This window comes from Amia ocellicauda, chromosome 14, assembly GCF_036373705.1.
Source record: "Amia ocellicauda isolate fAmiCal2 chromosome 14, fAmiCal2.hap1, whole genome shotgun sequence".
Lineage (NCBI taxonomy): Eukaryota > Metazoa > Chordata > Actinopteri > Amiiformes > Amiidae > Amia > Amia ocellicauda.
Genome location: NC_089863.1, coordinates 24331296 through 24354786, shown reverse-complemented (window position 1 = coordinate 24354786; position 23491 = coordinate 24331296). Strand labels below are relative to the sequence as shown.

General features: G+C 51.5%; 1 protein-coding gene across 1 annotated transcript in view; it reads right to left on the bottom strand.

Moving 5' to 3' along the window:
* Positions 1-4747: 4747 nt before the first annotated feature.
* The window catches only part of npr1b (natriuretic peptide receptor 1b), a 33930-nt gene continuing 15186 nt past the window's right edge, over positions 4748-23491 (bottom strand). The window contains exons 4-23 of the mRNA XM_066721288.1: positions 19355-19542; positions 19144-19257; positions 18251-18386; positions 13819-13913; positions 13413-13552; positions 13255-13338; positions 12513-12633; positions 12334-12408; positions 12112-12189; positions 11778-11882; positions 11610-11681; positions 10384-10543; positions 10133-10288; positions 8994-9162; positions 8054-8197; positions 7825-7948; positions 7301-7369; positions 6810-6984; positions 6614-6712; positions 4748-6089 (exon numbers count right to left, since the gene is read on the bottom strand). Of these exons, the coding sequence (XP_066577385.1) occupies positions 5941-6089; positions 6614-6712; positions 6810-6984; positions 7301-7369; positions 7825-7948; positions 8054-8197; positions 8994-9162; positions 10133-10288; positions 10384-10543; positions 11610-11681; positions 11778-11882; positions 12112-12189; positions 12334-12408; positions 12513-12633; positions 13255-13338; positions 13413-13552; positions 13819-13913; positions 18251-18386; positions 19144-19257; positions 19355-19542 (2453 nt within the window). The 3' untranslated portion in view covers positions 4748-5940. The remainder of the gene's footprint in view (positions 6090-6613; positions 6713-6809; positions 6985-7300; positions 7370-7824; positions 7949-8053; positions 8198-8993; positions 9163-10132; positions 10289-10383; positions 10544-11609; positions 11682-11777; positions 11883-12111; positions 12190-12333; positions 12409-12512; positions 12634-13254; positions 13339-13412; positions 13553-13818; positions 13914-18250; positions 18387-19143; positions 19258-19354; positions 19543-23491) is intronic.

The window sequence follows — 23491 nt, the reverse complement described above, 5'->3', positions numbered from 1 at the left end:
ACTGTGTGTGGGGTCTGTGTTATGTTGTTAGTGGGGTCTGTGCTGTGAGTGGGGTCTGTGTTGTTAGTAGGTTCTGTGCTGTGAGCGGGGTCTGTGCTGTGAGGGGGGTCTGTGTTGCGAGTGGGGTCTGTACCCTGTGTGGGGTCTGTGTCATGTTGTGAGTGGGGTCTGTACTGTGAGTGGGGTCTGTGTTGTGAGTGGGGTCTGTGCTGTGAGTGGGGTCTGTGTTGTTAGTAGGTTCTGTGCTGTGAGGGGGGTCTGTGCTGTTAGTAGGTTCTGTGTTGTGAGTGGGGTCTGTGCTGTGAGTGGGGTCCGTACTGTGTGTGGGGTCTGTGTTATGTTGTTAGTGGGGTCTGTGCTGTGTGTGGGGTCTGTGTTGTGTGTGGGGTCTGTGCTGTGAGTGGGGTCTGTGTTGTTAGTAGGTTCTGTGCTGTGAGGGGGGTCTGTGCTGTTAGTAGGTTCTGTGTTGTGAGTGGGGTCTGTGCTGTGAGTGGGGTCTGTATTGTGTGTGGGGTCTGTGTTATGTTGTTAGTGGGGTCTGTGCTGTGAGTGGGGTCTGTGCTGTGAGTGGGGTCTGTGTTGTTAGTAGGTTCTGTGCTGTGAGGGGGGTCTGTGTTGTTAGTAGGTTCTGTGTTGTGAGTGGGGTCTGTGCTGTGAGTGGGGTCTGTACTGTGTGTGGGGTCTGTGTTATGTTGTTAGTGGGGTCTGTGCTGTGAGTGGGGTCTGTGTTGTGAGTGGGGTCTGTACTGTGTGTGGGGTCTGTGTTATGTTGTTAGTGGGGTCTTTGGTGTGTTGAGAGTGGGGTCTGTGCTGTGAGTGGGGTCTGTGGTGTGTTGAGAGTGGGGTCTGTGCTGTGAGTGGGGTCTGTGTTATGTTGTTAGTGGCGTCTGTGCTGTGTTGAGAGTGGGGTCTGTGCTGTGAGTGGGGTCTGTGTTGTTAGTAGGTTCTGAGCTGTGAGTGGGGTCTGTGTTGTTAGTAGGTTCTGTGCTGTGAGTGGGGTCTGTACTGTGTGTGGGGTCTGTGCTGTGTTGAGAGTGGGGTCTGTGTTGTTAGTAGGTTCTGTGCTGTGAGCGGGGTCTGTGCTGTGAGGGGGGTCTGTGTTGCGAGTGGGGTCTGTACCCTGTGTGGGGTCTGTGTTGTGAGTGGGGTCTGTGCTGTGTTGAGAGCGGGGTCTGTGCTGTGAGGGGGGTCTGTGTTGCAAGTGGGGTCTGTGCTGTGAGTGGGGTCTGCGTTTTGCGAGTGGGGTCTGTGCTGTGAGTGAGGTCTGTGTTTTGTGAGTGGGGTCTGTGCTGTGAATGGGGTCTGTGCTGTGAGTGGGGTCTGTGCTGTGAGTGGGGTCTGTGTTGCGAGTGGGGTCTGTACTGTGTGTGGGGTCTGTGCTGTGAGTGGGGTCTGTGTTGTTAGTAGGTTCTGTGCTGTGAGTGGGGTCTGTGCTGTGAGTGGGGTCTGTACTGTGTGTGGGGTCTGTGTTATGTTGTTAGTGGGGTCTGTGCTGTGTTGAGAGTTGGGTCTGTGCTGTGTTGTGAGTGGGGTCTGTGTTGTTAGTAGGTTCTGTGCTGTGAGTGGGGTCTGTGTTGTTAGTGGGGTCTGTACTGTGTGTGTGGTCTGTGTTATGTTGTGAGTGGGGTCTGTGTTGTTAGTGGGGTCTATACTGTGTGTGGGGTCTGTGTCATGTTGTGAGTGGGGTCTGTACTGTGAGTGGGGTCTGTGTTGTGAGTGGGGTCTGTGTTGCGAGTGGGGTCTGTACTGTGTGTGGGGTCTGTGTTATGTTGTGAGTGGGGTCTGTACTGTGTGTGGGGTCTGTGTTGTGAGTGGGGTCTGTGTTGCGAGTGGGGTCTGTACTGTGTGTGGGGTCTGTGTTATGTTGTGAGTGGGGTCTGTACTGTGTGTGGGGTCTGTGTTGTGAGTGGGGTCTGTGTTGCGAGTGGGGTCTGTACTGTGTGTGGGGTCTGTGTTATGTTGTGAGTGGGGTCTGTACTGTGTGTGGGGTCTGTGTTGTGAGTGGGGTCTGTGCTGTGAGTGGGGTCTGTGTTGTTAGTAGGTTCTGTGCTGTGAGGGGGGTCTGTGCTGTTAGTAGGTTCTGTGTTGTGAGTGGGGTCTGTGCTGTGAGTGGGGTCTGTACTGTGTGTGGGGTCTGTGTTATGTTGTTAGTGGGGTCTGTGCTGTGAGTGGGGTCTGTGCTGTGAGTGGGGTCTGTGTTGCGAGTGGGGTCTGTGCTGTGAATGGGGTCTGTGCTGTGAGTGGGGTCTGTGCTGTGAGTGGGGTCTGTGTTGCGAGTGGGGTCTGTACTGTGTGTGGGGTCTGTGCTGTGAGTGGGGTCTGTGTTGTTAGTAGGTTCTGTGCTGTGAGTGGGGTCTGTGTTGTTAGTGGGGTCTGTACTGTGTGTGTGGTCTGTGTTATGTTGTGAGTGGGGTCTGTGTTGTTAGTGGGGTCTATACTGTGTGTGGGGTCTGTGTCATGTTGTGAGTGGGGTCTGTACTGTGAGTGGGGTCTGTGTTGTGAGTGGGGTCTGTGTTGTTAGTGGGGTCTGTACGGTGTGTGTGGTCTGTGTTATGTTGTGAGTGGGGTCTGTGTTGTGAGTGGGGTCTGTACTGTGTGTGGGATCTGTATTATGTTGTTAGTGGGGTCTGTGTTGTGAGTGGTGTCTGTGCTGTGAGGGGGGTCTGTGTTGTTAGTGGGGTCTGTACTGTGTGTGTGGTCTGTGTTGTTAGTGGGGTCTGTACTGTGTGTGGGGTCTGTGCTGTGTTGAGAGTGGGGTCTGTGCTGTGAGTGGGGTCTGTGCTGTGAGTGGGGTCTGTGTTGTTAGTGGGGTCTGTACTGTGTGTGTGGTCTGTGTTGTTAGTGGGGTCTGTACTGTGTGTGGGGGTCTGTGTTATGTTGTTAGTGGGGTCTGTGCTGTGTTGCGAGTGGGGTCTGTGTTGTGAGTGGGGTCTGTGTTGCGAGTGGGGTCTGTGCTGTGAGTGGGGTCTGTGTTTTGTGAGTGGGGTCTGTGCTGTGTGTGGGGTCTGTGCTGTGAGTGGGGTCTGTGTTGTTAGTAGGTTCTGTGCTGTGAGGGGGGTCTGTGCTGTTAGTAGGTTCTGTGTTGTGAGTGGGGTCTGTGCTGTGAGTGGGTTCTGTACTGTGTGTGGGGTCTGTGTTATGTTGTTAGTGGGGTCTGTGCTGTGTTGTGAGTGGGGTCTGTGTTGTTAGTAGGTTCTGTGCTGTGAGTGGGGTCTGTGTTGTTAGTGGGGTCTGTACTGTGTGTGTGGTCTGTGTTATGTTGTGAGAGGGGTCTATACTGTGTGTGGGGTCTGTGTCATGTTGTGAGTGGGGTCTGTACTGTGAGTGGGGTCTGTGTTGTGAGTGGGGTCTGTGTTGCGAGTGGGGTCTGTACTGTGTGTGGGGTCTGTGTTATGTTGTGAGTGGGGTCTGTACTGTGTGTGAAGTCTGTGCTGTGAGTGGGGTCTGTGTTGTTAGTAGGTTCTGTGCTGTGAGGGGGGTCTGTGTTGTTAGTAGGTTCTGTGTTGTGAGTGGGGTCTGTGCTGTGAGTGGGGTCTGTGTTGTGAGTGGGGTCTGTGTTGTGCTGTGAGTGGGGTCTGTGCTGTGAGTGGGGTCTGTGTTGCGAGTGGGGTCTGTACTGTGTGTGGGGTCTGTGTTATGTTGTTAGTGGGGTCTGTGCTGTGAGTGGGGTCTGTGTTGTTAGTAGGTTCTGTGCTGTGAGTGGGGTCTGTGTTGTGAGTGGGGTCTGTGCTGTGAGTGGGGTCTGTACTGTGTGTGGGGTCTGTGTTATGTTGTTAGTGGGGTCTGTGCTGTGTTGAGAGTGGGGTCTGTGCTGTGTTGTGAGTGGGATCTGTGCTGTGAGTGGGGTCTGTGTTGTTAGTAGGTTCTGTGCTGTGAGTGGGGTCTGTGTTGTGAGTGGGGTCTGTGCTGTGAGTGGGGTCTGTACTGTGTGTGGGGTCTGTGTTATGTTGTTAGTGGGGTCTGTGCTGTGTTGAGAGTGGGGTCTGTGCTGTGTTGTGAGTGGGATCTGTGTTGTGAGTGGGGTCTGTGTTGTGAGTGGGGTCTGTGTTGCGAGTGGGGTCTGTACTGTGTGTGGGGTCTGTGTTATGTTGTGAGTGGGGTCTGTACTGTGTGTGGGGTCTGTGTTGTGAGTGGGGTCTGTGTTGTGAGTGGGGTCTGTGTTGTGAGTGGGGTCTGTGCTGCGAGTGGGGTCTGTACTGTGTGTGGGGTCTGTGTTATGTTGTGAGTGGGGTCTGTACTGTGTGTGGGGTCTGTGTTGTGAGTGGGGTCTGTGCTGTGAGTGGGGTCTGTGTTGTTAGTAGGTTCTGTGCTGTGAGTGGGGTCTGTGCTGTGAGTGGGGTCTGTGCTGTGTTGAGAGTGGGGTCTGTGCTGTGAGTGGGGTCTGTGTTGTTAGTAGGTTCTGTGCTGTGAGTGGGGTCTGTGCTGTGAGTGGGGTCTGTACTGTGTTGTTAGTGGGGTCTGTGCTGTGTTGAGAGTGGGGTCTGTGCTGTGAGTGGGGTCTGTACTGTGTTGTTAGTGGGGTCTGTGCTGTGTTGAGAGTGGGGTCTGTGCTGTGAGTGGGGTCTGTGTTGTTAGTAGGTTCTGTGCTGTGAGTGGGGTCTGTGCTGTGAGTGGGGTCTGTGCTGTGTTGTTAGTGGGGTCTGTGCTGTACTGTGTGTGGGGTCTGTGCTGTGAGTGGGGTCTGTACTGTGTGTGGGGTCTGTGCTGTATTGTGTTGTGCGGTGTGGACATTACAACAGCACTCACAGCAAGTGAAGAGCAACTTTATAGTCTACAAAAAAGAACAATAGAGCAATAGAACATTACAACATAAAACACTTGTTTGTGTTCCAAGAAATACAACTTTTGTTTATAGTGACAGTTACTCTCTCCTCCTCCCTGTGACTTGTATAGCTGTGTGCGTGTGTGTCCAGATTTCACTGCACTCTCTCGCACCCACACGGTCTGTCCCGGGGTGTCATGGGAGGACAGTTTGAGAGAACCGCATGGAACTGGACGGGCCCCTCTGTGCGTCCCTCTCTCTGGGATTTGTGGCCCCTCTCCTTGCAGTTACACCCGACGGCCAGCAGGTGGTACTGACGGCAAAGGCCAAAACACCAAACGGAAACCCTCCTGAAGACTCCAGCCTCAAGGTGAGAGCCGCCGAGGAGCCAAGGGGGCGGGGACGGGGACAAGGACAGTGCCTCTTCAGTGGGAGCTCTGGATGGAGGACTATGGGGACACGCTGATGTCTGTCCAGGTTGGATTGTGACCCCATACTTAGGAGCCATGCTGGAAGAGCTGTCCAGTGCGCAGCGTGGACTGTCTGTGTCCTCCTGTCTATCTGTCTCTCTGTCTGTCCGTGCCTGTCTCAGTGTGTGTCTCCTCTCTCCAGTTGCCAAGCCAAACCTCTTTGGCCTGGGACATGGAGGCACTGAGCCAGGACTCCAACAGTGGTGTGAGTAGGGAAACATGACTCTAGAATACACACACACACACAACGAATGACAACGAAAAAAGATAATACAAAAGAACAGGAGTCCCGGCGCAGTGCGGTGACAGTGGGGACATCGCGCCCAGCCCCACGAGGCCTCTCCCTCCACGTCCTGTGCCAGCGTCCCCCGTCTCTCCCCTGCACCGTCCCATTCACACGCAGTGTCATTGTGTGTCCGCCAGAGGGAGCTGCCTGCCTCCACCCCCGCACGTGCGGCGCTGTGCAGGAGTGTGTGGGCGTGTGAGAGCATGTGCGTGTCAGTGTGCGCGATTATGTGCGAGTGTGTGTGATGTTGTGTGTGCCTGTCTGTGCAGCTGTGCGTCGAGTGTGTGGTTGTGTGTGGGGAGTGTTGCGAGTGGGCGCTGTTTTTCGCATCACCCCTCTCCTCCTCTCCTCCCCATCTTCTCTTCATCTCTCTGCCTTCCTCTTCCCTCCTTCCCTCTCTCTCTTTCTCTCTCTCTCTCTCCTCACACTGCGGCGCTGCTCTCCCCCAGCAGCCAGTACGTGGTCATCTTCCCTTTGCCCTTCATCTCCACCTCTCCGCGCAGCTCCAGCTCGAACCCGCTGAGCTCCTGTAGCACCACGTGGGTCGCCGCCGACACGTGGATCTTCAGCGCTGCAGCAGAGCACAGGGCACAGGGCACAGGACACAGGACACAGGACACAGGACACAGGACACACGACACACGACACACGACACAGGACACAGGACACAGGACACAGGACACATGACACAGGGCACAGGGCACAGGACACACGACACAGGGCACAGGGCACAGGGCACAGGACACAGGACACAGGGCACAGAGAGCAGAGCAGAACACCAAGCAGAGCATAGAAACACAGGGTTAAACACCGCAGCTCCACCACCACACAGCAGAGAAATAAATAAATACATCATTTAAAAACAGACCTAAGCAAACGCTACAGGATCTGGGAACTAAACCAGGACGGCGAGTGGATCTGCTTAGATTTGACTTTTTAAATTGTGTAATAAGAGAGTTGGTTCTTTAATAAGTTCTTAATTTGATTCTATACTTAACTTAAAACCCCTACTGTTTAGAATCATTAAAAGGCTCTGAATTATTAGTTCAATTAAGGGTTCAATTAAGTAATTGAGAGCGCGGCTGGAACACAAACCTTCTCCGCTGGACTCCATGCGCGAGGCTGTGTTCACTGTGTCTCCAAACAGGCAGTAACGCGGCATCTTCAGCCCCACCACCCCGGCACACACCGGGCCTGTGACACATACACAGACGCAGGGTGAGTGACAGGGGACGATTCTCTATTCAGACACCCACCCCCCACACCCCCACACCCCTGTGCCGCGCCTCACCGCTGTGGATGCCGATGCGCAGGCAGAGCTGCTGCTGGGGCCGGTGTCGGATCCTGAAGGAGCGCACGGCCTCCAGCAGCGCCAGCGCCATTCGTGCCACCTCGCGCCCGTGCAGACGCCCGTTGGGCACTGGCAGCCCGGACACCACCATGTATGCATCCCCGATCGTCTCCACCTGTGGGGGCCACGGAGACCAGCCATCAATAATCAATAATCAGCCACCAGCCAGCAGTAGTGATGTTAGAATGCAATGGTCAGTAATCAGTTATCAATAATCAGTCATGAGTAATCAATCCTCAGACATCGTTAATCAATCACCAGTACTTCAGTACATATGGATGGATAATGTTAATGGATGGTCAATAGTTGATTATCAGTGGGGGTGAAGCAGTATACCTCCCCACACAATGCCCTCCCTACACAATGACCTCCCAGTGCAACGACCTCTACACACAATGACCTCCCCACACAATGACCTGCTGCAGTCTTACCTTGTAAACATCAAAGTTGTCGATGATGGCATCAAAACAGGTGTACAGATCATTGAGCAGGGTCACCACCTGCAGAGTGAGAGAGAGTGAGTGAGAGAGAGACAGAGAGACGGGGACAGAGAGGGAGAGACAAGGAGAGAGTGACAGAGGGGGAGAGAGAGAGAGGGAGAGAAAGAGTGCCACAACCTGAGGGGCTCACTGTGAAAACATACATGAGCACTAGCTGTAAACTTGTAAACTATAAATAAAGTAAATGTACATGTCTATTAAGATTTTATTTATAAATTATATTGTTCTGTTTCTATTTATTTATTTATTTATTTATTTATTTATTCTCCTTTTCCTTACCTTTTATTATTTTTCAATGTATGTATATAATATCAGCTGCTTTGGCAACACTACGAAACTGTTTGTCATGCCAATAAAGCACCCTTGAATTGAATTGAAAATTGAATTGAATTGAATTGAAATTGAATTGAATTAACTTGAATTGAGAGAGAGAGAGAGTGCACAGGGGCGCATACCTGCATGGGCGTGCTCTCGGCGGAGATGGCGGTGAAGCCCACGATGTCGCTGAAGTAGATGGTGACAGAGTCGAAGGCCTCGGCCTGCACCGTCTCTCCCCTCTTCAGCTGCTCCGCCACTGAGCTGAGAGACACAGAGCGTCACGTGACACAGGGGAAACACTGTCCCGAGGCCAGCGCTGTGAGGACTGCAGTATAGTGTAGTATAGGGCCCAGACTGCGCACTCACTGGGGCAGGATTTGGTAGAGCAAGGCCTCAGCCTTGCGCTTCTCCTCAAGGTAGGCCTGTGTGCGCTCCTCCACCAGCTCCTCCAAGTTGTTGGCGTACTGCTCCATCCGGGACAGCAGGTTATCCAGGATATTGCTGCTGTCCCTGAGAGAGAAGGAGGGAGAGAGGGAGGAAAGGAAAGGAGAGATTGTTAGTGCCTGTTTTCCCAGGGACACAGAGACAGAGAGACAGACACAGAGAGACACTCAGAGACACAGAGACACACAAAGACAGAGAGACACAGAGACAGAGACACACAGACACACACAGAGAGACACACAGAGATACACAGAGATGTAGAGGCACACAGAGAGACACAGAGAGTCAGAGACACACAGAGACACATAGAGACACGCAGAGATACACAGAGACTCACAGAGAGACACAGAGATGCAGGGAGACACACAGAGACACAGAGAGACACACAGAGAGACAGAGACACTCAGAGACGCACAGAGAGACAGAGACACACAGAGAGAGACACAGAGAGACACAGAGAGACACACAGAGATACACAGAAACACACAGAGAGACACAGAGATGCAGAGAGACACACAGAGACATACGGAGAGATACAGAGAGACAGAGACACCCACAGAGAGACATAGAGAGACACTCAGAGACACATAGAGACACACAGAGAGACACAGAGATGCACAGAGAGACACAGAGATGCAGAGAGACACAGAGATGCAGAGAGACACAGAAAGACAGGGACACACAGAGACACAGAGACACAAAGAGACAGAAAGACACAGGGACACACAGAGACACAGACACACAAAGACACGGAGACAAACAGAGAGACACAGAGACACACAGAGAGACACAGACAGACAGACAGAGACAGAGAGGGAGGGAGTGAGAGAGAGAATGAGAGAGAAGGAGGGTGTGCACGCACTTGTTGAACTTGCGCAGCTGCATTTTGATGTGTGCGAACTCGGGCCGCTCCAGCGGATCCTCTGCCCAGCAGCGCTGCATGAGCTGGCCCAGCTCCTCGCTGTGGCTCTGGGGGCTCACAGTGGGTCGCAGGAACGGCCGCTGCCCCAGGGCCACCTGGTCTACTATCTCTGGAGGGAGACGGGAGAGAGGGGGCGAGGTTGCGGGGAGCGGGGTAGGGTCAGAAACGTAGGCAGCAGTACACACACTCACACACCAAACACTCTCTCCCTCTCACACACTCACTCCTGCTGTTCTCTCCTCATCTGCCCTGTCTGACTCAGCCGGGCCGCCTCGTGGTGCCGGATGTCACACAAATATCACACAAATGTCACACAAATCGAATCTCGTCCCCTGCACCCTGCTGCTCCCCCGGCTCCCCCGGCGACCCGCAAATCTCATTGCCAGCGCCGCTCTCGCTGATTCTGTCGCTCAGGAGGGGTGCAAATTTGATTCCCTCCCCGGAAAAAAAGTGCACAGAGCGCTGCTTAAACAACACCAATTCAATTAATTTCAATTTAATTCAATTGAATAAATACATAACAAAAACAGCACAACACAACACAGCACACAGACTGTAGTCACACAGCGCTGGCTCCAGTCTGGGCCCTATACTATACTACATTACACTGTACCATACTACACTATACTATACTACACTATACTATACCATACTATAGTAACAAAGTGCCAGGAGAGTCAGAGAGAATGAGAGAGAGAAAGAGAGAGAGAGGAGGGAAGGATGAAGGGAGGCGGCAGTATTGGGCACAGACACCTTTGCTTATGGCCCTGGAATGTGAATGAAGGAGAGATGAAATGGAAAAGTCTATAAATACCCCGGGTATAGTGACGGCAGCACGGCCTGCCTGTTTACACTGGACTCGACAGGGAGAGAGGGAGGGAGAGACAAAGAGATAGACAAGGAGAGGGAGGCAGGGGGAGAGAGAGGGATGGAGGGAAGGGGTGAGGAAGAGAGAAAGAGAGAGGGATGGAGGGAAGGGGTGAGGGAGAGAGAAAGAGAGGTATAGAGGGAAGGGACGAGGGAGGGGGAGGGGGAGAGAGAGAGCTAAGGAACTAACTGCTCTCTACTCGGGCACCCACCTTTGGGGCTCAGCGGCTCCCCCTCCAGGTAGAAGACGCCCCTGCGCAGCGCGATCTCCTGCAGGATGATGCCAAAGCTGAACACGTCCCCCTTCTGTGTCCCGCACGGGGGGGGCCTCTCGGCTCGGAGCAGCTCAGGGGATGTCCACAGCCTCCCTGGGTGGGGGGGGACAGACATAGAGTCAGAGAGAGAGAGAGAGAGAGAGAGAGAGACACACACACAAACACAAACGAGGGGGCGTGAGGCTCACGGGCAAAATAGGAGTGGCTGTCCTCCCCGTCCGCGTCAGCACGGAAGCTGGCCAGCCCGTAGTCCGTGATCTTCAGCACGAAGCGGCTGTCCACCACGCAGTTGGAGGACTTGAGGTTCCCGTGGGACACAATCACACTGTTGTGCAGGAACGCCATGCCCTGGAGAGAGGGGTGGAGGGAGAGAGAGAGGGAAGGAGATAGTGGGGGGCTTTGACCGACTGACAAACTGAGTGAGTGAATGACACATACAAGTGCGATCATTTCCCCTTTAAAGATATGGCAGAAGCAGTAAAATACTCCAAGACGGATATTTAGGAGACGTCACACTACTGTGTTATTGTATATTTTTATATAGTCAACACAATCACCATTCGGCAGCGCAATGCTGATTATAATATCCACAAATATAGCAGCCTATTGTTGTGTTCTGTAAGTGCATACAGTGTGTTTAAATAGACAGCTGGATGTGTCACTATTCAGACTGTTGTCATACGATTGTGAAAATGAATCACTTTGCTGGTCAGATCTGCGCACATTCTGCACAACATGAACGCACCGTGTATTATTTGGTTGTATCAGAAGTAGTCATCCGGTGTTTTATTAATACAAAAGGAACCAAGCTCACTTTATTATTGCAATATGATCGGAGTCCCGAGAAAACATGTAAGTGAATCACGAAAACGACCCCGAGTTATGAACTCAGCAGTTTGTACACAAGACACTGAACGGCAGTGCTGATACATTGTTTCACAGCAAACGAACTGAACCGATTTCATTTGAAGCGAACCCAGTGTGAGGGGGTAACACGTTTCCCTGTAGAGATAATATATTTTGTATGATTTATTGGTATACATAATTTCTGACATGTGTGACAATAGTTAGCCTTACATACGCCAACCTGTTGGTTCATCAATAACACTCAGAATTGCTGCGACAGCATTATTTTCAACCTCCGCCATTTCTAGCAACCCGGTCAGTTTCTCGTTATGGTCACAAGTTCTTGTTCAAAGGTGGCTTAACCTTTGTGTTGTGGTCGCAAAAATGCTCCCCTAATCTGATGGGTTATGGCAGTTAGCTGACGCATTGCGTCGACACGCAAGGACTTGATGATGAATTTGCCGACAATCATATTCTGGCTACATTCACACAGACACGTTGCCGGCAATTGTTTCAGTGTGAATGGGGTTTATCACACTGAATGACACACAGATCTGTGTTTCCTCACCTTGACGATGTCATTGATGAGAGAGTACCTGAACATCCAGTCCAGGTTGATGCTGTCATTCTCCATGATGTCCTGAACAGGGGAGATTAATATTATTATTATATTATTATTACATATTAATAAACAGTGCGTTGTGATGACAGAGTGAGTGTGGGGGCGGGGGGATACCTGCAGGCTGCCACGGGGGCAGTACTCGGTGATGATGCAGATGTTGGGCGGGTCGATGCAGGCGCCAATGAAACGGGTCAGGTGCTCGTTCTGGACGTCTCGCATCTGCAGGGGAGCGGAGAGACACTCTAACACTGACACAAGACTGACACACTAATTAACACACTGGCACAGAGACTGAAACCGACAAACTCACACACTGTAACACACAGACACAGATTTACCTGCTGATGTATACACACACACGGACGCACACACACACGTACATACACACGCACACAAACATAAACACACACACACAGACTGACACACATACGCGCACATGGTTACTCACATGCTTGAGCTCAAACAGCACTTCCCGGGTCAGCTCGATGCGCTTCCTGTTGATGTACTTGATGGCCACGATGTTGCCCTGAAACACAACCACCCTTACATCACTCTTCTGCCACCACTGGAATGCTTTGCTGTGGGGACTGTAGTATAGTTTAGTATAGTGTAGTAGAGTGTAGTAAAGTATAGTATAGGGGCCAGGCTGGAGTGCCACAGGTAAGCTCACCTTGTAGTAGCCAGTCTTGGCGAAGATCTGGTAGTTGCCCTCGGTTGTCAAGAGTGACCCGTAGTTGGACCCCCTCTGTGAGACACAGGCAGAGAGACAGAGCCGATCAGTTATCTGACCTCAACTGCCCTGCATTATCATAGTGTGTGTGTGTGTGTGTTGTGTGTGTGTGCTCTGACCAGGGACAGGGTGAGTTTGCTCCCTGCGCTGCGCATGATCTTCTCCAGGTTGCTGATCTGAATGTCCTCCCAGTGGATCCTCCACAGCTCTGCCGCCAGCTCCTTCTCCAGCCTCAACTTCCTGCTGACAGAGAGAGACAGAGAGAGAAAGAGAGAGAGACAGAGAAAGTTGTTATTCTTAATGAAGTGGGACAGACACGCTGCCGTCCCTAATTAAATTACTGGACAGAAAGAGAGAGAGAGAGAGAGAGAGAGAGAGAGAGAGAGAGAGAGAGAGAGGAGGACAGTGCAGTGAGGCGTGTCCAGACTGGGCCCATTAAGCGGATTAACGGGGGTGTTCTGGCTCAGTGAGTGACGAGCCGAGTTGTCAGAGCCACAGTAACTAACAAACACACTGAATCTGCCTCTCTCTCTCTCTCTCTCTCTCTCTCTCTCTCTCTCTCTCTCTCTCTCTCTCTCTCTCTCTTATCGGTGGTCCTGGCAGTGTGGCTCCCACAGCACACCTCCCAATTTGCAACCACTTAGACAACGTCCCCTGGGGGCCACTAATTAGTGTCGGCATGACAGCCAATCACATCACAGCTGGGAGTAGAATTGAACTCAGTGGAATGATTTCCTGAGGGTGTAGTAGTTACATGAGGAAAATAAGTGGGTCTCTGATGTCACCAGGGTCAGGTGACCTTGCTCGGCCCTCCCTCGGCCTGCCCAATCGAAGGTGGCCGTGGCACGATTCCACACTGACCTGTAGATGAAGACGGTGATGAAGGTGATGATGAAGAGGATGATGAAGACTACGATGGACATCATCTGCAGCATCGGGATGGTCCTGGGGAGGAGACACAGACATGGGTGAGGGTGTGTGTGTGTGTGTGTGTGTGTGTGTGTGTGTGAGAGAGAGACGCACTGGGGGTGCAGCTGGGGTTCTCATTCTTGAAGCCGCAGAAGGGGATGTCTCGAGGGATGCTGCCCCCCGGCCACAGGATCTCCCTGCCCTGGACAGAGGTCAGGCTGTGCAGCGTCCCGTTATACACAGACACGATCTGAGCACAGGACAGACAGAGAGAGAGAGGGAGAGAGGGAGGTCAGTCAGTGTGTCAGTCAGTCAGTCATTCAGAGTGTCAGTCAGTGTGTCAGTCAGTCAGTCAGTCAGTCTGTGTGTCAGTCAGTCATTCAGAGTGTCAGTCAGTCAGTCAGTCAGTCTGTGTGTCAGTCAGTCAGTCAGAGTATCAGTCAGTCAGTCAGAGTGTCAGTCAGTGTGTCAGTCAGTCAGTCAGTGTGTCGGTCAGTCAGTCAGTCGGCTGCTCACCTGGAACTCCCCAGTGTCGGTGTCAGTCATGTCCCACAGGGAGTAATCAATCTCACGATCTCCATTCTCATCGATCTGCATCAGACCTGTCACTCCTGAGGGTGGGGGGGGAAAGAGAGATGGGCAGATTGAGGGGAAAGACAGACAGAGGGGTAGAAGGAGAGTGGGAACGGGTGAGAGGGATAGGGGGAGAGACAGAGAAGAGAGGGTGAGGGCAAAAGGGGAAGAGAGAGAGAGAGAGAGAAAGGGGGGTAGATGAGTAAACCCTGCTGTAGGGCAGTAATCCTGCCCTGGAGACATTTCTCCTGGTGCATCATGGTCTCCCCACAGAAGACCATGTGAAACAGCACAGGCCTGTCCAACGAGCACAGAGCAGTACAGCACAGCCCTATTAAGCGAGCACAGATCTGGTGGAAGATCTAAGACGCCGCACAAGAGTCTCGGGGCTCTGAAAGCAGCAGTTTCCAAGCCCTCCTTGAGACTCCTGCGCTCGGGGGTCCGACGGGGTGGTCCGCCTCCCGCCCCAGCGCTCGGCTTCACAGGTGCAAGAGCCGTCACCTAGGCAACCAAGACTTTGAAGGCGGCGGCTGACGCTGGAGACGACAGCGAGAAAACCAAATGCCTGGAATTAATTCCGTTGATGAAATCCTGTCCTCAGAACGTGTTGGGAAGGGAAAAGATCAAACGGAAAAGGTCAGGAGCAAGATCTGGGTCTTCACAAGCAGCGGTGAGGGGCATGCTGGGACATATGTGTTACTGTATGATATATACTTATTTCTTCATGATTTTATTTTATTGTAGTCACTGAATGCAGGGTGTTTGAAGACATTTTTCAGAATGTCCAGGTCTTTCTCTCTCTCTCTCCCTTTATTTCTCTCTTACTCTCTCTCTCACACACACACTCTTTCTCTCTCATACTTGATTGCAGCACAACTGTAACAGGAGCCAATGACTCTGCTACTGCACCCCCTCCCTCTCTCGGTCTCTCCTCTCTCCCCGTCCCTCTCTGGCCTCCCTCCTTCTCCTCTACTGTTGCCTTTCCTCCCTCTCTTCCAACCCCCATTCTCTCTGTTAATTTCCATCTCTCTGTGAGGTTTCTCTCCCTCCCCCCGTTTCACCCTCTCCCTCTCTCTCTCTTCTTCTCTCACCATCTTTCCCACCATCCTCGATCTGTCTTTCCCATTCCCACCCCACCTCCTTCTCTCTCTTGTCTCTTTCTCACCCCCACATCCATCTCTTTTCCCACCCTCCCAGTCTCTCGTTCTCTCCCTCCCTCCCTCTCTGTGTGTCTCAGTAAGTGTACTCTGCAGCACTGAAGTATTGATCTCTTAAAGTGGATCAGATACTGAGTGAAATGCAAACAGACACACAGGCAGACACACAGCATGGTAAAAGCACGGAAAAGTTTAGGAAAGCACAGTAAAATCATGGTAAATCATTGAGTATACTATACTATACTATATACTATAGTTCACACAGCGATAGCTCCAGTCTGGCCCCTATACTAGAATATACTATACTACACTATACTATACTATACTATATTATAGTCCACACAGTGCTGGCTCCAGTCTGGGCCCCACAGAGACAGAGAAAGAGAGAGGGAGGTGGGATACAGTGTTACAGGAAGAGGGCAGAGTGGGGGTCCCTGGGTGGCCACTCAGCCTGGTCTCCAGTCCCAGTCTCAGTGTGTGACATTCCAGCCCTCCACCACAGACACCTGAGGGACGTTCCACAGCCTGGCAAGTGTGGATGGCGAAGTGGGAACAGGGAGAGCAGCCCGGTCCCACACTGGGGCTGGTGGACTGGGGGGACAGTGGGGGAGGGGCGTTCCCAGTCCAGAGACCACACCGCACTGGCCACCAGCCACTGACCACTGTCCAGTCCCTCTCCTCCCTCACTCTCTCTCCCTCTCTCTCTCTCTCTCTCTCTCACTCCCTCCCTCCCTCCCTCGGCCTGCCCAGGACCAGTCCCAGTAGAGATGCTAACCAGCCTGACTCTTGACACCATTATACGCAGTCACAGCTGCTGCCCATACTGGACCCGACTGTCACACTATCACAGCCCTGTTCAACGGGCACAGATGCTATGACCTCTACCAGGGTACACTAGCACCCACACACAAACAATGTACCTTAGTGTACCTTTAAAGTATATATATATATAGAACATATATCTATAGAAACACAAAAATGACTGTCAGACAATAGCAGATCTGGATTTTACGGTAGGAAGCAGATAAAGTGATTGAGCTGTGGGCACCACTGAGATCCCTCTGGGAGAACGCCAGAGCTCCAATCAGCCTGATTGCGCTGCTGAGCTCGGAGACGGGGACGCAATTACCCACAATGCTCCACTGCGGCACTTTCAGTCATTTAGCAGCCAATTGCTACAGAAAGGAGAGTGAGTTGAGGACTGAGCACTTTAGTTGGCTGATGATGGTGTGGCAGGATTGACTGGGGCGAGAGGGCAGGAGGTATTTTTAACAATATAAAATTCCTAATAAAGGTGTTGAGCTGAGTATCTGAGCTGGTGTTTAGGAAGAGAAGGGCCTGTGTGTTTTGCAGGACTGTGTGTTGAGGAATCCGGGCCAGGGGTGCGGTCCCCAGGAAGCCCAGAGGCCAGGGGACAGAGACAGGAAGGGGCTGTTTCGAGAGGTTTGGACAAGATGCTCATTTCCACCTCTCAGTAAGGGGAGGTGAGGGGGAAGCCATCTGTGAGATCGTAGGGTCCTGTTTACATACGTGTCACATGCTGTCAAACACGCGCGTCTCCCGTGAGCGGCGCTGTGCCGAAGAGTAAACACAGGCGGGGGGTCCTGGGAAGGGGGAGGACGGGTGTCAGAGTGTCGTAACACTAGATTGCATTCCCTGGACTGTGCTGTTCTGTGTTGTGTTGTGTTGTGCTATGCTTTGCTATATTGTACTCGTGTTGTTTATATTGTTTGCCCCTATATCCCCTTCCCCTGATCTTCACATCTTGTCTGCAATTATTATCTCACAAATCTAGGATGTAGGACTTGTATTAACTGTATATTTCTCTTATGCACTTATGTAATTTTGAACTTGTAATTTGACAATGCTTTGATCTGTAATTCTAGACGGTATTGCACTTTTATAATGCTCTTACGTTTTGAAAGTCGTCTCCTAGATAAGGGAGTCTGCTAAGAAATTAATAATAAATAACATATTGTGCTGTACTATTTTTTGCTGTGCTGTGCTGTATTGTGTTGTGCTATACTGCATTGTGCGGTGCTGTATTGTGTTGGGTTGTATTGTGTTGTGTTTTATTGCGCTGTGCTATAATGTACTTTGCAGTGCTATGCTGTGTTGTGCTGTGATATATTGTGTTGAGCTGTGCTGTCCTGTATTGTGATTTGCTGTGCTGTATGGACCTCTGCTGTATTGCTGTGCTGTGCTGTATTGTGCTGTGCTGACAGGGTTAGGGCAAGGCTGTGCACAGTCAGCACTTCCCTCTCAGTTGTTTACGCAGCCTGGAGAGGAGACACCTGCTGTCCTGACAGACTCCCAGAGCCAGACCGACACTGCACCACGCCCCTCCACAGCTCTACGCTCTGATTGGCCCCCCTCCACGGCTCTGTGGTCTGATTGGCTCCCTTCCTCTCCCCTCACATAAAAGTCACATTCATGTTTATGATGCTTGAATTTAACCCATACACTGAAATGGTACAAAGGTAAGCGGTAAACTGCCAGAGGTTAAGAAAAAAGTATAGGATACCAAAAACTGAAAAATAATGTACATTTCAGAGTTATATACTGTGTTACTACACCCTCTTAAGCATTATTTGTCAGTGTTACACGCAGCTCCTGTGCATAGAAGTTACACTGTATTCCTACAATGCGCACATCGTTTGAAAGCTTATTCTCTTGGATAGCCCGGGAGGTCTCATTCAGACGGTCACAGCTCACTCAGTTTCGATTGGATATCTTTGCAAATAGGTTGTTTTGTTCAGAACAACCTACTGATTAATCCAGTATATATTATGTGATGTTCTATGAAACAGAGAGAAGTTCAGATCCAATTATGTAAAATCAAGTTGTATTAGTACGCTGTAAACTGTAAAAAGTTTTTCATCTTGACATTTTGAGCTCTCTATGGACTTCTACCAAATTGTGGATGGTCTTGTTTTGATCAGTAGACTGTCCTTAGAAAGCTGAGAGTCTCGGCTTTCATGGGATACCAAACATTTGGGAAATAACACATGGGATTAAAGAGAAGCACATTAATTTGGTACCCTTTTATGGGTACAGAGGGGTTTGTCAGCTTAAACTGCGTACATTTCAATAAAAACTGGAAAAAATGGTGTTCTAAAACTTTTGACCAGTAGTGTATATGTGTGAATTAATGAATACAATTATGAATACATACACACATCTGTGCCGGTTCTGGCCCGGTTCTGGCCTGGACTCACCGTGGTAGGTGCGGTTCCACATCCTGCGGGTGATGGAGGGCCCGGGCGGCATGTCGCTGCTGTGGCCCAGGGACTCGTTCAGCGCCAGGCTGTACAGCATCACGCCGTCATAGAAGCCCCCCGCGATCATGTTCATCTGCAGAGACACACAAAGTCAGACCCACAACACCATGACACACACAGACAACGACCACTGAGCACAACAGGGACCCACACACAAACACACATACAGACACTGTAACACACTCACTCACACAAACACACAATCACTCACACTTACTCACACTCACACACATACTCATTCACACACAAACAACTAAATACACAAATAGATGCCTCTATTTTCACACATCTGTAGTTTCTTTCTGCCCTCAATGAGAGACGCTGTCCTGTCCTCCATTAACACCCTACTGCTAATGACCTGGGCTGGGGCGGGGGGTCTGGGCCAGAGAGGACGGGGAGGACAATGGGCTCCAACACAAAACAACCATAAAAACAGCACAAGGAAAGAGAGGAGGAAGAAAAACAAATTAAAAAAAAAACATGGGTTCTATGAATGCAAGGTTGTCATAGAAACAGGGAATATTTAACAGGCAAGGACTGGAGCTGCTGTAATGTTGACTCACACTGACACTGACAGAGAGAGAGAGAGTGGAAAGGAGATGGAAAGGGTGAGAGGGAAAGAGAGGGGAGAGAGAATGTCCTCTGAGCTTGTTTGACAGGGCTGTGCTGTCCTCTTCTGCGCCCAGTGGGACAGTGGTGTCCTGTAAGGGCTCAGACTACAGTTCCAGCAGAGTATAGCAGGCTAAGGGAGAGAAACGACCAGACAGAGTGCTCGAAGGGAAACAATTAATTGAGTAATTGTTAATTGGTTAATTGGATAACTCTCTCACCAGCGAGTCCTCGATCTCGAAACTGAAGTTGCGTCGGGCCTCTCTGCGCAGGTCCCTCACGAATTCCTGGTACTCCGGGTTCTGGGGCTCACTGTAGGTGATGATCGTCACAGCCTGGGGGGGGGCAGGCAGACACACACTGGAGTGAGGAGGCAGATGGGAGGAGGAGGGAGAGGGGGCAGAGGACGAGGAGGAGGAGGAGCGGACAAACCTGGAAGGCCTCCTTGGCCAGCTGGTCGTCCGGGTCGTTGCGGGCCCAGGGCCGGGCGGGCGGGGGGTCCAGGCTGGAGCCGAACACGTCGATGTAGAAGAAGGCGTACTCATCCAGCGGCATGTTGGCCTTGCGGAAGCGCACCATGAGCTGCCGGAACGTGTCCCGCGGGCAGCACACATACACCACTGCAGGGACACCGGGAGAGGGAGTGAGGACCGGCCCGCTGCCATATAGGGAACCGACTGGACTGGACTGGACTGGACTGGACTGGACTTGACTGTACTGTACTGGACTGGACTGGACTGGAATGGACCTGGTGAGTCATGGCTGTAAATTGGGATGCAGATTAAATGTCAGCTGTGTAGCGGGGGGGGCTGTTATGTCATAATGTCAACTGTCTTCATACCCAATTAAAAACTATCAGGCATCTGTGTGAGTGTGTGGGGGGGCGTTGCCATGGTGATGACACCCCCAGCAATGGGTAGCCTTTTCCATCGTCACTAATTAGTGTCCTGCAGGGACCGTGAGGGGGGGGGGGCGGTGTCACTAATTAGCAGAGGTCAGTCTCTACAACACACACACACACACACAACACACCTACCCTCCCCCAACACACACACACACACACACATTTTTTAAGCCTGCTGCTATTTCTCTCACTCCCCCACTCCAGCTGAGCTGCAGTGTCCAGTGCTGTTGTTAGTTCAGCTGGACTGTGTGTGCCGTACCCCCACTGTTCAAACTGCGCACTCAGACACGGCACTGTGTGTGTCGCAACACCGAAAGAAAGAAAGAAAGAAAGAAAGAAAGAAAGAAAGAAAGAAAGAAAGACAGGAACTACTCAATTCTCTGTTCTTCTTTCCCTATCGTATATCTGATCGTTCTCTAGTCCTGATATCGATTAAATGGGCTGCGGTCTAAAAACTCCGATATCTGATACGCAGTCCGGTTGGCGGTGATTGTTTGTTTGTGTACCTGTTGTGTATGGCCTGCTTTCACACCGATTGAGAGACAATTATTTCCTGTGTTCAGTGGCGAGTGACGCACTGCCCTGGCACGGTTCGACTGGCAGGGGTGGGGCAGCAAGGGAGCAGGAAAGAGGGAGAGAGAGAGAGAAACAGAGGGATAGAGTGGGGGGGCAGATAGATAGTGCGAGGGGGTGTTACTGTATGGCACAAGAAGGCTCCAGGGGCCGTGCTGACATTCCTGCTCCTCCAGCTTCCTGCCCTATTGTTTGCCCTTTTAATGGCTTCAGCAGGATGTGAACTTTGAACCACCCTCCCTGTACAGAGGTGCACTTCCTGGAGCTGTGCAGACGGGCAATGAGACCCCCTCCACACACACACACACAACTCTCCCCCCACACAAATCCCCAAAAGATCACCTTGGTAGATCTTCCATAGGCTCTGTGCTCATCGAACAGGGCTGTGCTACTCGGCTCTGTGCTCGTTTAACAGGACTGTGCCCCAGTGCGACAGTGGGGTGCTGCATGGGTCAGCTCCTCTCTAGCAACTCCCTGCCCTCTCTCCACTCCACTGTACATCTCTCTCTCTCTCTCTCACACTCCTCTGCTTTCCACTCCAGCACCAACTCCAAAGCCACCTGCGTCACTCTGACCAGATCACTTGTGACCCCTTTCACATAAACACATCTCTGTTGTGTGTGTGTTAAGATTTTCCCATGGCAAAAAATAAGGAATTAATTTGTTGCGTTGTTTGTTGTTTGGATGTTGTATCCCCCTCCACCTTCCTGTGGGTCTGTCAGATTACAGTCATCCATTATGTATTGTACACCCACTCCATCTCTCTCCCTTTGTATCTCCCGCACCCCCCCCCCCCACCAAAACCCCCCAGGTCTCACATCTCTCGCCCCCTCCCCTCGGAGTGCTGATCTCACACCGTTTAGACAGTTTATCAGTGTCTCAGCTACACGCTCTGTGCGTTAAAATATTGTTGTCTTTGTCTGTCAGTGTCTCAGCTATATACTCTGTGCGTTAAAATGTTTTTGTGATTGTTTGTCAGTGTCTCAGCTACACGCCCTGTGTGTTAAACTGTTTTTGTGTTTGTCAGTCTCAACTACACGCTATGTGGGTTAAACTGTTTTTGTGTTTGTCAGTGTCTCAGCTACACACTCTGTGCGTTAAAATATTGTTGTCTTTGTCTGTCAGTGTCTCAGCTACATACTCTGTGTGTTAAAATGTTTTTGTGATTGTTTGTCAGTACCAACTACACGCTCTGTGTGTTAAACCGGTTTTGTGTTTGTCGGTGTCTCAGCTACACTATGTGCGTTACAAATCACTGTCGATCTGTCAGCATTTGCACACACAACTACACTGGGTAAAAACGCACTTCAATCTGTGTTTTAACACACCTATACCCCGCAATGCGTGTTACACTGAGTTTAGCTCTTAGTGTTGCTCTACACAGCACTGCGCAGTGGATCAATCCCACTCTGCAAAGTCACCTTGATCCCCTTCGTCAATACGGCTCGGCTCTTGGCCCCGTCTCTCCTGGTCAATTCCCTGCGCGCCTCCCTTTCTGCTCTCCTGCCTGCTGTAACACTAGACTGCTGCCCCCATCATAACTCTCTCTGTCTCTCTCTCTCTCAAAGCTCCAGCTGAACTCCAGCGCACCGAACCCGCTGCGGCTCTACCCGTCTCGTCTTCCTCACGTGATGCTGCTCTGGGCCCTCATCTGCTCCTTTCCTCCCCTCTCTCCTCCTTTCATTCTGTCGCTCCCTTTCTCTCACCACCTGCTCTGAGAATTATTTTTTTACCGCTGCCATATGGATTGGGAGCCAGGGCCGAGGAGGAGAGGGAAGGAGATAGAGAGGGATGGAGAGTGAGAGGGACAGAGAGACAGGGGGTAGAGTGTGGTCCTGGAAGCAGTGAAGCAGGAGTTGGCGCACTTGACGTCAGAATAACTGTGTGTGGCAAGGTGGCACGGGGGGGTATGACCTCCAGAGGCCACCATAGTCACATTACATCATCGCTCTCGCACTCACAATCCTGGTCTCTCTTCTTCTCACGCCCTCTCCCTCGCTCCGTGGATGAACACACTCTACAGGTGTGTGGAGACAGCACAGTGCAGACTAATCATCTTTCCTTGCCACTGCTGTTTTTTGTTGCGTGTTGGAACCCCCCCCCCACAGACAAGCACACAGAAAGAAAGTGCTGTGACGCTGTCTGAGAGAGACAGGCAGCAAGCTGAGGCAGGTGACATTTAATTATCGTCTTAGATCACCTCTCCCCATCTCTCCCTCTCTCATCCTCTCTTTCTCTCTCTCTCTCTCACAGTCTCACAGACACGTGGGCACATAGACACACGCACATGCACACGCACACACACACAAACAGAATACTCCCCCAGCACAAACACACAGACCCTATCTCCCTCTCCCTCTCTCCCCATCTTTCTCCCTCTCTCCCTCCCTCTCCAACTTTCCCCCTTCTCTCTCCCTCTCCCTCTCCTCTCCCCTCCCTTCTCTTTCTCTCTCTCTCTCTCTCCCCCTCCCTCTCTCTCCATCGCCCCCCGCCCCCAACGCTGCCACTCTCCTCTCCTGCCCATCGGAGAGGTGGATGCCCGATGGCCTCCATTGTGCGCAGCTCTCTCCCAGCCATTGTTACCAGAGTCAGCCCCACTGTCTGAGAGTTATAATCGCCGTGAGTCATATAGATAATGGGAAGTCAATACATAATTATTCCTCTCTCTCTCTCTCTCTCTCTCTCTCTCTCTCTCTCTCTCTCTTACTCTCTCTCTCTCTCTCTCTCTCATATATATATATATATATATATATATATATATATATATATAGGTATGTCTGATTCTTTTTATTGATTAGGCAGTCTATGCACACAAAGTAAAGGATTTCACAACTACTGACGTCCAAAGCACAGCAGGCATCCCTCTCTCTCTACCTCCCTCTCTCCGGTGTCTGCGGACGCGGCTCAGTAACCGGGGAGACCGGGGGGCGCCTGGGACGAGGTGAGCGGGACCCTCCGATGGAGCGGAAAGCAAATGTTCCACAAACAGTGTGTCATGTCTGCGCCCCTCCCCCCCCCCCCACCCACCTACCTACCACAACACGCAACAGCTGGTAAAGGTGTGCAGTCCCCCCCACTACACACACACTTAC